General features: G+C 36.7%; 2 protein-coding genes across 2 annotated transcripts in view; one reads left to right on the plus strand and one right to left on the minus strand.

Moving 5' to 3' along the window:
- The window catches only part of LOC129779143 (protein gustavus), a 385901-nt gene that overhangs the window by 216187 nt on the left and 156476 nt on the right, over positions 1–13238 (plus strand). The gene's annotated exons all lie outside the window — the stretch shown is intronic.
- The window catches only part of LOC129773518 (uncharacterized), a 68107-nt gene continuing 60073 nt past the window's right edge, over positions 5205–13238 (minus strand). The window contains exons 2-4 of the mRNA XM_055777132.1: positions 5664–5834; positions 5313–5438; positions 5205–5257 (exon numbers count right to left, since the gene is read on the minus strand). Of these exons, the coding sequence (XP_055633107.1) occupies positions 5205–5257; positions 5313–5438; positions 5664–5834 (350 nt within the window). The remainder of the gene's footprint in view (positions 5258–5312; positions 5439–5663; positions 5835–13238) is intronic.

Below are 13238 nucleotides of genomic sequence, written 5' to 3' on the forward strand. Positions count from 1 at the left end.
GGAAAACACAATTTCATTCGAATCAAAAATACTCATGTTTTGTCATTTGTCGATTTCATTTGGAATTACTCATGAGAAAGATTTTTAACTCCTCTGGTACAGATTAAAATGGGGCAACACTGGCCTCAACTTTAAGAGCGAAAAATCATCTTCAGCGAGGAGGCTCATTTCTGGCTAAATGGCTTCGTCAATGAGCAAAATATGCGCTATTGGTCAAGCAGCAATCCATACGTACTCCATGAGTCAACCTTGCAACCCGAAAACATTACGGTTTGGTGCGGTTTATGGTCCAGCGGTGTCATTGGGCCGTACTTCTTCCGTGATGATCAAGACCAGCACATTACTGTGAATGCGAATCGCTACCACTCAATGATAACTCTTATTTCCTTCGCGATTTTTTCCGGGAATCCTGTTTGCATTATTCGATTATTCTGAAAGCGGATCACACAACGTCAAATATAAATATTATATAAAACCTTTACGATATGGTTTTACCTATAGTCCTATAGTCAATAGCTTCTGAACAAATCTCGCTGAATAACAATCATATCGCTTACTCACACATAGTTCTGGGTAGCTATTTTTGTCTCCACCAAAAGGCCAACAATCATTGCATTCTTTGTGGGGTTCTCGATGCACCTCTTAAGAATGCGCGCTGATGCACTTGATAAAGTGCAAGTGCACACGCACGCATCGCATCCTTTTAAAGTGAGAAAATGTAAACAAAACAATAAACCCGTTTCGGTTCATCTCGTTCGCGCTGCGGTTGCGTCTGATGCTTGTTGCGCAGAATCCTATGCAACGGGGAGATCCCTTCCACACGTCACAGTGTTAGTTGCCAATTCGAGAGACCTACGTCCCCATGTTGTGTATGATTATTATAAGCGCAGTTAAGGCGAGTCGTTTCCGAGCGTGCTAATAGAGCGAAATACCTCCCGGTCGGTACTCTAAGGCAATAAACTTGAATTTCTCGATCGTTAGGTGGGGAACAAGGCGAAGGGAGTGATTTGAAGAACAACGAAGAGCTGTGACCGCGAGATGGAATCAGCTGGGGATCTGCGTGTTACGAGCTCTGTCGCTGTGCTCAGACAGAAGAACTCGTTGTGAGATGGTTCGAGTTCGGCATTCTGTGAGATGCTAGGTCCCGAAAGTTCACTGACATTTCGCGGTTGTCGTTCCTCTGTGATGCCTAGAAAAAAACGAAGGAACATCTCTCATCTCGTCTCTCCTCTAAACGCCTTCAAGTTCAGATCGTTTTTTTCTTCTCGCTCTGTGTGGAGAGTTGTTATTCAACAACGGCTGCTTGCGAGTTTACCCTTTCCCAGATCTATGACCGCTATTTGCTTTCCACGGTGTGTAAAGCTGTGAAATTTTTATCTTGCCTGCTCTATTGGCATTGTTTTCGAGAGAAATTTTGTACGTCAAGAACCAGTTATTCGGCTATAATATAACAGATTTTATTTGCTGACGCCGAACGCGACGTGCCAAAGACGAACTCTCGGGCGAGCCATAGTTTATTCAACCAGGTATGAGAAAAAACCTCTTTTGTAGAACTTCTTTTCTGGTGATTCTCCAAAACCGGTTCTCTCCGCGAATGCCAAGATCATAACAAATGCAGCCTGGGTTGGTTCCGCCAGCAGTGAATGAGTGGATTTTCTTGGAGGTAAATGTACTTATCGTCAACAGATGTCAGTGTTTTGTAGTTGTTGAAGGGATTTTAGGCTACAAATTAGAATCATACGTTATTTTGAGACCGACTTTTAAATTGAAGGTAGCCAGTTGAATGAAATAATGCTACATAGTAATAGTAATGGTAATCATTCAAGCAACACTCGTTGAGAAACGTTGAACATTTTTTTCAAGATAGCCTTTCCAGAAGGAATCCAACAGATGGTCTGTTACAGCAGTCCCATTAAAAATTATTCTATTGAAAAAATAATTTGCTGCGATTTTGCTCGAACCTCGCAAATGTATCTCTTTTCGAAAAGTTTAAGATTCCCATTGTAATTTTTACTTTACAGCAGTGTTTTAGAAACCAACAAAATTTCAGGTAACGATAAGGATTTTATGTCAGTATAAGTTGACTTTGTATAATTTGAAGCACATTACCCTCACTATATTAAAAGCAATAACTGAAGTTATAATTCCGTTCATATCTTTGATACATGAACAATGAATGAATACAGCATTGAGTGGGGATCAAAAATTCTTTTACTTCTTTTTTTTATTTTTTACTTTGAATGTCAAAGGCAGCAAATTAAAATTTATCACAACAATTCGAATATCTTTTCTGGCAGTGAGTGAAACTCAATTTTCAAAAATTTTAAAAATATTCAGCTTGGAGAACAAAAGCGCCAGACTTCGACGAAACGAACTCTGCAAGAAGTTGCACATTATTTTGTCCAGCGAGACAGTAAGTACGGCTTACAGAGCGGACTCGATTATATATATTTTTGTCTCCATTTTTTTCACAGAACAGATTAGAATCATTTTTTATAAAATCCTTTTATGTACACATATTTTTCAATTTTTTAAAGTATAAAAGAGGAACTTCATTTTTTATTTATCCCATTAAAGTCAGAAAAAACTTTTTCACATAGAAAAATTACATGCATCCGGAATCTTTCAGGTGGAGGTAGAGGATCACATTTGATGAAAAAATCATTCTACGCACATATTTTTTCTGTAAGAGCCTTAAACCGCTGCGATCATTAGTTTGATCTATTTTAGTTCTACGCATATGATCGAATTTCAACAATGACATATCCATTGAACGTGTTTTGTTCCAGGCTCTGTTTACCTCAGGCTGGCACTACTTCAAAAAGACTCTACGCAGGACGATTATGTTGCTTCCATTTGAAAGACGAAAAAAGAAATACAGAATACACTTGTGAAACATCTAAAATAGTGGATTTAAATAACGTTTTGGAAGCGAAAAACTTAAAAGTTAGTGGTTTTCAAGGTGTTTTTATTAATTTTATCCCAAAAATGCACAAGGAACTTGATTGTTTCTATAAACTTTCTTTGAAGCTTTCAAATCTGCTCTATAATATGCTCTTTTATACCCAACCCTATCTATTTCTACGTTGCTGCGATGTTATTTTAAACAATTCCTGGTGTGCAGAATCTGCAAAAATAATTATTTTTAATCCAGTGTATCTATATAAATGAAAATGATTTGGTGTCCATTCCTCACGATTTACCTCGAGAACGGTTCAAAGAATTTGAATAATTATCATGGAATTTAAAAAAAATTAAGGTTCTGAAAATCAATGGGAAAACATTGAATCCAATCGCATTCTGAAGATGTTTCAATAATTTATTAATTGAAATTAGGTGGCATTCTCTATTTTGGATTGCGAATAAAGATAGCATTCAGAAATAATGACTTCGGAGGGGAACTTGAGTGTGAGGCAACAACCTTTCACCTTAAGGTGAAGATGGAAGCTAGCCGCAAATGTCTGCCACAATGGTGCTCATTTCTTTCATCTCCCTTCCTCACCCCTCGCCCGAAAATCAATAACTTTGCGAAACAGTGTGAAGAAAATGATCGTTTCGCACACTTCCCATCAAGTAATATCAACCACACTCTAATCGATTACCCACAAGATTTTAAATTTTCATCTGCTGTCGCACTGTATAGTGAAAAACGTCGGAAAACTCGAGCTAGTGCTCTGAAAGTTAAATTTTTATTTTTGAATTTTCGGCAATGGTTTTGTTTGTATTGGTTAAAGCATCGTTATTTTTTCGAAACTGATGCCAGACAACATCATCGAAACAGCTATGAAAACCACTCTATAAAGTTTTCAAGGTAATAGTAAGAACAGCTGCTGATTCATCTAAATTATCGACCTCGAATGGAAAATCCAGGCTTCTCATCACAAGATTCGAAACAGCATGTTTCGAATATTTCCTCCAGCACTTTAATTTAACAAAATCGTCGTTTGGCACGAAATTATCTACAATATTGATAACTAAGGTCTCATGATCGGTTATTTTCAAATTGGTATCAATGACTGTGTTAATAGTTTCAAAATTGGAATAAACATGATCAATTAAAGTTTTACTGTGCCTGGAAATACGCGTGAACTCATTTACTGTTTGTTTCAAATTGAAGAAATCAGATAAGCGCTTCAGATGGTTCGAATTGTAGTCATCACGCCAATTGATATTGAAATCACCAGCTAATATATTTAATTTGCTAGAATCAAGGAACATTTCGAGCCAGTTTTCTAAAATTTCAACAAAACGCTGATCACTTGAGCTGGGGCTATGATACAAAACACCATAATTACCCATCTTCATGCCACGTTCAACTGTAATGCCCAAAAACCAGTTTCCATCAATAACTTCGTTGAGGCGAAGATTGAATTGAACTGATTCTTTGACATAAATAGCAACACCTCCAGTATGTCTAGAATGCGATAAACAAGCAGCTACATTGTATCCCGGAATACTATATTGATCAAATGATTCAATTTCAATAATATGTGTTTCTGATAATAAAACTAAAAGTGGACGCTTTTCCTCAACAATCTGACGTAATGCTACGTAGTTTGTTGACAACCCCGCAATATTCAAATACAGAACATGAAATTGATTCACAATTCTTCTGGAACATGGTTGCTATTTATTGAAATGCAAGCTGCCTTTTTTCAATTCATAAAGTCTTTTGTATACTAAACACTCAGAACTAAATGCGGCATGGTTGACGTCCAAATTCATTTTACGTTCTCTATTCATTTTCAAACAATTAACACATTTCAATACAGTTGACGTGCACTCAGATGTCTTGTGTTTCTGACTACACCTAGAACACGTTTCACAATTTTGTTTGCAATCCGTGCTCTTATGTCCAAATTCTCCGCATTTGAAGCATCTTAACACACTAATCGCGGGAACTACGGAGCACCGATCAAACCCCACATTTATTTTTTTCGCACTCAGTAAATTATTATATGTGTCAACATCTACTTCAATCATAGCGCTATACTTATTGTATGTGAAGCGTGGATTTTCGAAAACTTTCAAAACTTTTACATCTTTTATTGCGATGTTTTCATTTTGACTCTTTAAATAGTCAATGAAAACGGCGGAGGAATGCTGATCGCTCATGCCCACAATTTTTAATCTTGGCACCGATATGGGAACAACAGCATGGTAATTTTCACCCAAATTGCTTTCAATATCATTTTTGACATCATTTATGTTGGCTCCATTTGAACACTCGACAATGATGGAGCCATCTCTACCATTCCTAAAATTCCCAATTTTGTGTGTTTTTGGATCTAGTTTTGTTTTTAAATGCTTACGAGTTTCCTCGCAAGCTTGTTTGGACTCTTTGGGTTTTATTACAATAACCGACTGAGTTTTACGACTATTTTGCTTGATACTATTGCTCTTTATATTATTATCAATAGCATTGTTTGAACTTTTGACTACATCCGCGAAACTTATGTTATTAAGAATGACATCATCATTATCATTATTCTGATATTTACGTTTCTTCCGTTTAGGAATGTTTTGGTGCGATTCAGAAGGAATTGCACCAGGTTCATCGAGCGAATCATTCCTTGCAGCTAAATTATTCTGCGCGGTAAATGTTAAAAATGAACTTGTCATAGAATCCAATCTCTCACATATCAATTTTTCAAGAGACTCACATATATTTTGTCTCAAATCTTTCATACCGCACTTTAGCGCGCTGTCTAGCTGAGCCGTAATGTGATCTCGCATGTCCGTAAGCGAGTCAGAGAGTGAAGATAGTTTCATCACCTCCTTCTCTACCTTTCGCACACCCGAGATAAGATCACTTTGCTCACCACAACCCTGGTCTGATAGACAGTCATTACATTTGAAAAAAACATTTACGTTCTCCGTGATAAGCTTTGCTGTCGGCCTGCTCAGAAGTGTGCATTTGTAGTGGAACACTCCGCTACACTTACCGATACAGCAAACCGGCAGATCGCTTACCACTATCCCCAGTTTACACACCGAACATTCCATAGCCAACACAGATTAAAGCGGGACGCTATACAACCATACAGAGAAGAGAAATAAAGAAAGAATAAACCGCCACGGCTGCTATACAAGAAAAACAGCACGCCGGGGCCGGCTGAAAAAGGCAAAATTAAACAAGAATCGGTTGTTGTAGGCAACCGTTCTCCTACTTATCCTGATTTCTCAACAAAAAGGGCACGCGAACGAAGACTTCTTTCGCTGCACAGGGCAATATTTCACACTAAATATTCATAAACTATCACAGCACAAAACACAATACTATGTCCACCATGATAATTCTCCTGATTCACGTGTGCTTTGCTCTTCTCTCACAAACACTATAACCCCATTTTTACACGTGCTTTTGCCTATACTACTACAATGGATTCCTTCCACCTTCACCTTAATGTTGAAATATTAAATTTTTTCATGAAATAGGCTTTATTTGGAATATAAAAAATGTATTTTTAACTGTATATAATCGAATAATAAATAATTTAATCCGACCGGTACTTACTTTTGTCATAATGATCAAGAAAAGTGACCTTTTTAGCCTTCCGTACTAAGTTTTAAAGGCAAGAAAATAAATGCTTAACACGTTAAGCTCCGATTTTTTTCTTGCTGCGTCTTCCATTCAGCCCACATCGAGGGCGTTTGCACAATATCGGTGTCGGTCCTAGCTCCTAAAGTTACTTGTTGTATAAATAGAAAATAGTCGAAATTTCGACTAGAAAGTAGTCAAATTTTGTAAAACATCCGAAAACAAACCGTATATATTTTTATTTTTCTGACGTAGGACTACGTCTTACATAAAGGGTGCCAAATCATAAAATAGGTAACGTTTTAATGAAATAAAGTTAACGTTAATTACTATTTTTGCTGTGAACGGATTTAAAAGATATACAATCGAATCGAAAAATTTGTTTGATATGCTATATATAATATTACAATCCCATAGTCTGTATATGGTTTGGAATGATGAAAATTGGAAGCATTCCCATTTCCCCATACATTTGTCCCGCCCATTTGTGTGCTTTCCCGAGCAGAGCTGTCAATAACGGGCATCTTATGCAGACGCTAGAATAGAAAAAAACGAAGGGGGATAGTGAAAAGAGAATATTCGCGATAGTAATCATAGTAAGTTAGCTGTCGCTAGCGTATAAGTATTGCATCTCATCTGAAGAAAATTCTCAGAATCTTTCTGTGCCAAAACAACAAAGGTCGCTTATTCTGCTCGTTTTGTGTTTTAAGTTTCCCCTAGAGTTGTGAGCTGTGCAACTGTGTGCATCTGTTTGGTGCTTGTTGAATGGCGATGCACGGAAGATGCCTCTCGTTAAATACTCAGTGCAATGCGTGCATTGATATAAAAAAAGACGGGTGGGTAATGTCGGGGACATAACCGGAGTGACGTAGGACTATACAAAGGGGACAGCTTTTGCTAAATATATATTTTAAATATATTGTTTTATTTTCTTCTCCTACGTGAATACCTACCTACCTACCTGAAAAATGGATTAGTTTACTGTTTACTCTTTATGAACATGTTGGGGGTTCTGAAAAGAACCTTTGGTGTTGTGTTTTTGTGTTTTTTTTTACAAACTTTCTCAATTTTTTCTCATTGTCTTATAGTTGATTCTTGATTTTTTTCCGAAGGCTTTGTACTTATTAAATGTTCAACGCCGGGCATCTTTCGGCGTATGCACATATCGTACAATCAAAATGATGGCTGTGATAGGGGATGCATAGGTGGTCATCAGCTCATTCACTATCATATATTTCACTATTGAGCACATTACCGTACCTTAAACTGTGGTTTCGGAGACGAATGAATTGTAAGATTTTTAGTTTCCGCAAACAAAGTAAATAAAAATGAAAAAAAACTGAGGTTTTGGAGACGAACTCTACGATCTGTCGAGAAATAAACGACCTATAAGCGTACTGAAAAACCAACAGTAAACACAGGGACGGATGACCTTCGAATTAAAGTCCTTTAAAATAAGAACAGAGCAGCAGGAAATACATAGCTCATCATGTTGCTCCTTAGTTATTTTTCTATACAATGCAGATGTAACGTCAGTAAATTTTCAACATCAGTTATCAACCAAAGAAAGCAGTTCTTGCTACCGAGAAAATTCGTTAAAGCCATCCTGCATACAATGTGTTGTAATTTGAAGTCACTTTTAATTCGGAAACCATGCATGGGTTTGTGAAAACTGAATGATCAATTTAAAAGACACCAACCACCAATAAGTTCAAGAACAAGCATAAACAAAATAAATCAGTTTATATTATACTTTAGAATGCATTGGTATTGTGAAAAACTTTCAATAACTCTTCTTTGAAAGGTTTAATGGCCCTGAAAAGCGCCGTGTTTTACGGTGGCTGGATTTGCCACCAAAGCAGTCTGTATAAACAAACTTTTTCCATGTTCTACCTGCTTCCGTTTTGCGATTGCGTTTGCCACTCGCTGAAACTAGTTGTTGCCACCGAACCGAACCGAATGTGCTCTGTTCTGTAGGCGGGTTTTCTTAATGTTCTGAGCAGCTTTGCAAGCCAACTCGAGCACTCCGGCGGCCGAAATTCTATAACCGCTATTAGGTATACTGGTGCTCCGACACCATCTTCCATAGCTCTGATGAAATCGCATCGAAATTTTTGTAATAGATTATGTTCTTCTTTGTAAATGAATTTGATGAACGTCCTTTTACTTTTGATATGATACCTAGGACTACCAAAATATGCGAACGGAAGAATTGTCAAACGATCATTGTTTTTTTACATTTCCCTCTGAAATATTGCACATCTCATGTTTACGTTCCGCGAAAGTTCATTCGCCTCTAGTACCTGAAATGACGATTTTCCCAGGCTTCTCAGTTTAATAGTACGTTTAAGGGAAACATATTCCGGCCTGCACAACGACAAGCGAGTACAAAAGTACTCAACACCAAAACATATCCCCGACTTGCATCTGTTTGCAAACGGTAACGGTATTGAATTAAAGAGACTTGTAACTCTGAGAGTTCATTCGTCTCTATAATGTTTGCAAAACGGATTCACCCAGGCACATTAATTTTAAAGTCCGTGTTAGGGAAACAGCTCAATGGGAACAAAAATACTCCCAACTTGCATGTAGATTTGCAAAGCGGATTTCAAGAGGTACATCGATTTTGAAGTCTGTGTTGGGGAAACCGTAAATAAGGCCAATCAAAGCTGGGCAGTTAGGGCGTTTAGAAAACGCTTGACATTTTACAGTTATTCGATTGTTAATCTCATGAAAAATAATATTTTATTAATTGTGATAGACGCGTAGAAATATTTCCTATCAATTGATGCAAACATCTTTCCGATCTGTTAAGAAATGTTCGAGTTATAAACATTCGAAATACGGGTAGGGTTAGCACACAAATTGGCAGAACAAATATATGGGAAAAAATAAAGTTCTTCCAGTTTTCATGAATATAAACCGTTTAGAGAATAGCGAATTTATAGCATATCAAACAAATCTTAGAAAATTTCCGATTCGATTGGTATGCAAATCATGAGAATTCGTTCACAGTGAAAATAGTTATTAATGTTAACTTTATTGCATAAAAACGTGACCTGATTTCTGATTTGGCACCCTTCCTGGAAGGCGTAGTTCTACGTCAAAAAAAACAAAATTTCGAAATTTTTAATTTTTTGTGCCGCGCAACATTGCTAAAATTCCAAAAAAATCATACACATCTAGAAAAAGTGTGGGAATACTTTTAAATACAAATTAGAGTAATATTGAATCTCTAAATTTACCGAAACAAATTTCAATACAGGTCGGACTCAATTATCCGGGATTCGATTATCCGGGATTCGATTATCCAGGACTCGATTATCCGGAATTTTAGACTCGATTATCCGGAGTATTTTATTTTGGATTTTCGGATATTTTGAATAATTTGTATAATAATTCTATATTGAATAACTAATATGGGTATCAAAAGAATGGGCTTGATTAGTAGAATGCAGTTATTTATGAAAAATGCAAATCCAAGATGGCGGCCACTATAAAACGTCGGATTACATATTTTCTCAGAACCCCATCAATATGGGTATCAAACGAAAGGACTTGACTAGTAGAACACAGTTATTTATAAAAAATACAAATCCAAGATACTAAAAAACGGCGGATTGCATTTTTTCTCAGAACTCCATCAATATGGGTATCAAATGAAAGGGCTTGACTAGTAGAACACAGTTATTTATGAAAAATGCCCAAAAATGTATCAAAAGAAAGTTCTAGTAGAACTAGTAGAACATAGCAGATAATGAAAAGTCCAATTTCAAGATGGCCGCAGTCCCCAAACGACTAATTACTTTTTGAATGGTTTCATTCAGCTTGACCTGTTTCTAGGTATGTTTGAATGTTTGTTGGGTTGTCCCACATTAATAGAAAATTTACCCCGGTCTGTTGAATGATTGATCTGAAATTTTTAAAACTACGTATTCCATGATACTGAAAAATTCAATTTGGCCACCGAAAAAAAAATGGCTGAATGATGAATTCGAATAGGTCGCCGCCACAAATTGGTCGACTATGTATTTTTTGCAATCCCCTCAATATTGGTATCAAATGAAATGCTTTGACTAATAGAATACAGTACAGGTCGGACTCGATTATATACAGACTCGACTATATATGATTCGATTATATACAATTTTGGACTCGATGCAGTTTGGAAAAAAAAATATTTTTTTATATTTCAAGTATGGATTAATTCATGAAAAAATGTAACCTTTCAACGTTAAGGTGAAGTTTAAGTGGCTATTACTTGTACTTGTATAGTGGGGTAAAGATTTTGCTTCAATTTTCACCAGGAATTGTTTATATCGATATTGCAGCCAAATTAAGAAAGATGGAAATTGTGCGTCAAAGAACAAATTGTATAGCGGTTAAAGAACTTCATTTTGATTAATAGAAACAATCTAGTTTAATATAAATTTTTAGGATAAAATTAATAACAACACATTAAACATTATTAACTTGTAAGTGTTTCACTTCCAAAATGTTATTCAAATTCACTAATTTAGTTGTTCCACTACTGTATCCTGTATTAAATTTTCTCATCTTTCAAATGAAAGCACCAGAATCGTCTTCCGTAGCGTACTTTTTAATGTATAGCCAGTTTGAAGCAACAGAGTATGAAACAAAAAAAAACTTTAGTAACTCTGTCATTGTTGGAATTCGAACATATGCGTATAAGCTTTTTTTTCATTAAATATGATCGTTCATCACCTCCTGAGAGAATCTGGATAAATTATTTTTTTTCATGTGAGAGAGGTGTTTTCTGACTTTAAGGGGATGAATCAAAAATCTAATTCCTCTTTTATTTTCAAAAAACCAAAAATACATGCAAAAAAAAACAAATAAAGAAAAAAAAATGTTTTGACTCGATTATCCGTAGTGAAAAAAAATGAATACTCCGGATAATCGAGTCCGACCTGTATTTCATTTTTTTAGTACTACAATTTTTGATGATTTTTATAACATTTCTCGATACACCATAACGAGATGCACTTTCAGTATTTTTTTTCAATTTTTTATCTCGAAGCTATGGATAATGGCGTGCAAAAATATTGTAAAGTACACTGGAATCGTTTTTTACGCGGGGGATACGTGGCGCGTAAAAAAACCGCGTAAATTCCAAAATCCGCGTAAAACGTGTAAAAAGCGACTTCAGTGTACGTTTTTCACCATAGATCCTATAGTAAACCACATAGAGGTTCAAAAACATTGTCAAAATTTTTGGTTTTGTATCCTATACAATATTTTCCATAGAGCTGGCGATTTGGTTTGGGGCCACTTTTCATTTCCTTATCCAGCCAGGCCCTTTTTGGTAATACTGGTTTGATAAATATGAATGAATAAATTTAAAAATTTATTCTTACAAATATTCGTGGGTTCAACAACATCAAACTTCAAACAAAATCAATCGATATAGGTATTTCCTCAATTCACAAAATCATCGAGATCGTGGAGAATTGGCATCCGGTCTCGTCACGATATCCGTCACCTTATATACAGTGTACGAATATTGTGGAAATCAATCCCCGACTCAAGTGTCGAAGATAAATGGTTCGGTCGGATGAAACAAACAAGCTCCAAAGGCACATTCCCGCCACGCTGCCATCCCCATACACAGATGAAGGCGAAGACCGCTCATCCGGAATGAAAGTCAAAAATTCTAATTGAATTTTAGAAAGGCAACTAAACGCCAACCAGCCCCGCGGCTCCATAATTGCAACGGGCTAACGAGCGCCGCTCATATTTTCTCACACTGCCTAACAGAACGTGAAAGAGTAATGAACTCTATGATAAACATGTTTATTATTAAACCCTTCCTTCTTAGATTTGGCTCTTTTTTTTCTCGTGCTCCTTCTTTTTCTTCTGCTTCGTCTTCTTTAGCTGATGAGTTGGAAAGTGTTCTTGACTTACCTTACCTCTTCTCACCCCTCTTCCTGTCATGAGGCATACCGATTTTCCGTCGTGTGTTCTATCGTTTTCTTCTCTTTCCGCCAGCGAACTTCTCTTCGGCGGTCGCGTGAAGTGTGAAACTCGCATACCAAATGTGCAAAGCGACAGAACAGAAGAATCAAGTTTATATTTGTTTACATGTCTACTCGGTCATGTGTGCAGCATTAGAACGACTCACGAATTACGCAGAATTGCGTCCCGTCGTAAAAGAGTAGGAAGAAGAATAAAATCAGCCCAAGAGCCCAAGGAATCGACAGGAAAAAGAGAAAGGTAAGGGAATAGGCTGATTCATGTAGCGTGGTGTTTTTTTCTGTTTTGTTGTCGTTCATCGACTTCATCTTCTGCCCTGTTGTGAAGAGGTGAAGAATGAAGGCGTAGGAGAAGAATTTTCGAAAGTATACGATAACTACGTTGGCATTAATTCTTCTAGAGATCGCGTTAAGAATGTTGAATGCGTCGGTCGCCCCGGTGCCTCTGATTGGGCTGGGCGAGGGGCTTTCCGGGCTGAGACTGTCGGGTCCCAATTAGTTTGCATACCTTAAAAATAGTTTCTTGGAACGGCAAGGTGATTTGTGCTGGAATCGCCTGTTCGAGGAGAGCGTTGTTTGTTGATTATTGTGAAATGATGTGATGTGAAACTACAAGGTTATCTTAAACTTTGTAAGAAAATGTTTTTCTACTAATTTGTTGCTACCAAATATATGCATAAGAAACCGAGCTTTTTTAAATTAAA

This window comes from Toxorhynchites rutilus, chromosome 3, assembly GCF_029784135.1.
Source record: "Toxorhynchites rutilus septentrionalis strain SRP chromosome 3, ASM2978413v1, whole genome shotgun sequence".
In the NCBI taxonomy this organism is placed as follows: Eukaryota; Metazoa; Arthropoda; class Insecta; order Diptera; family Culicidae; genus Toxorhynchites; species Toxorhynchites rutilus.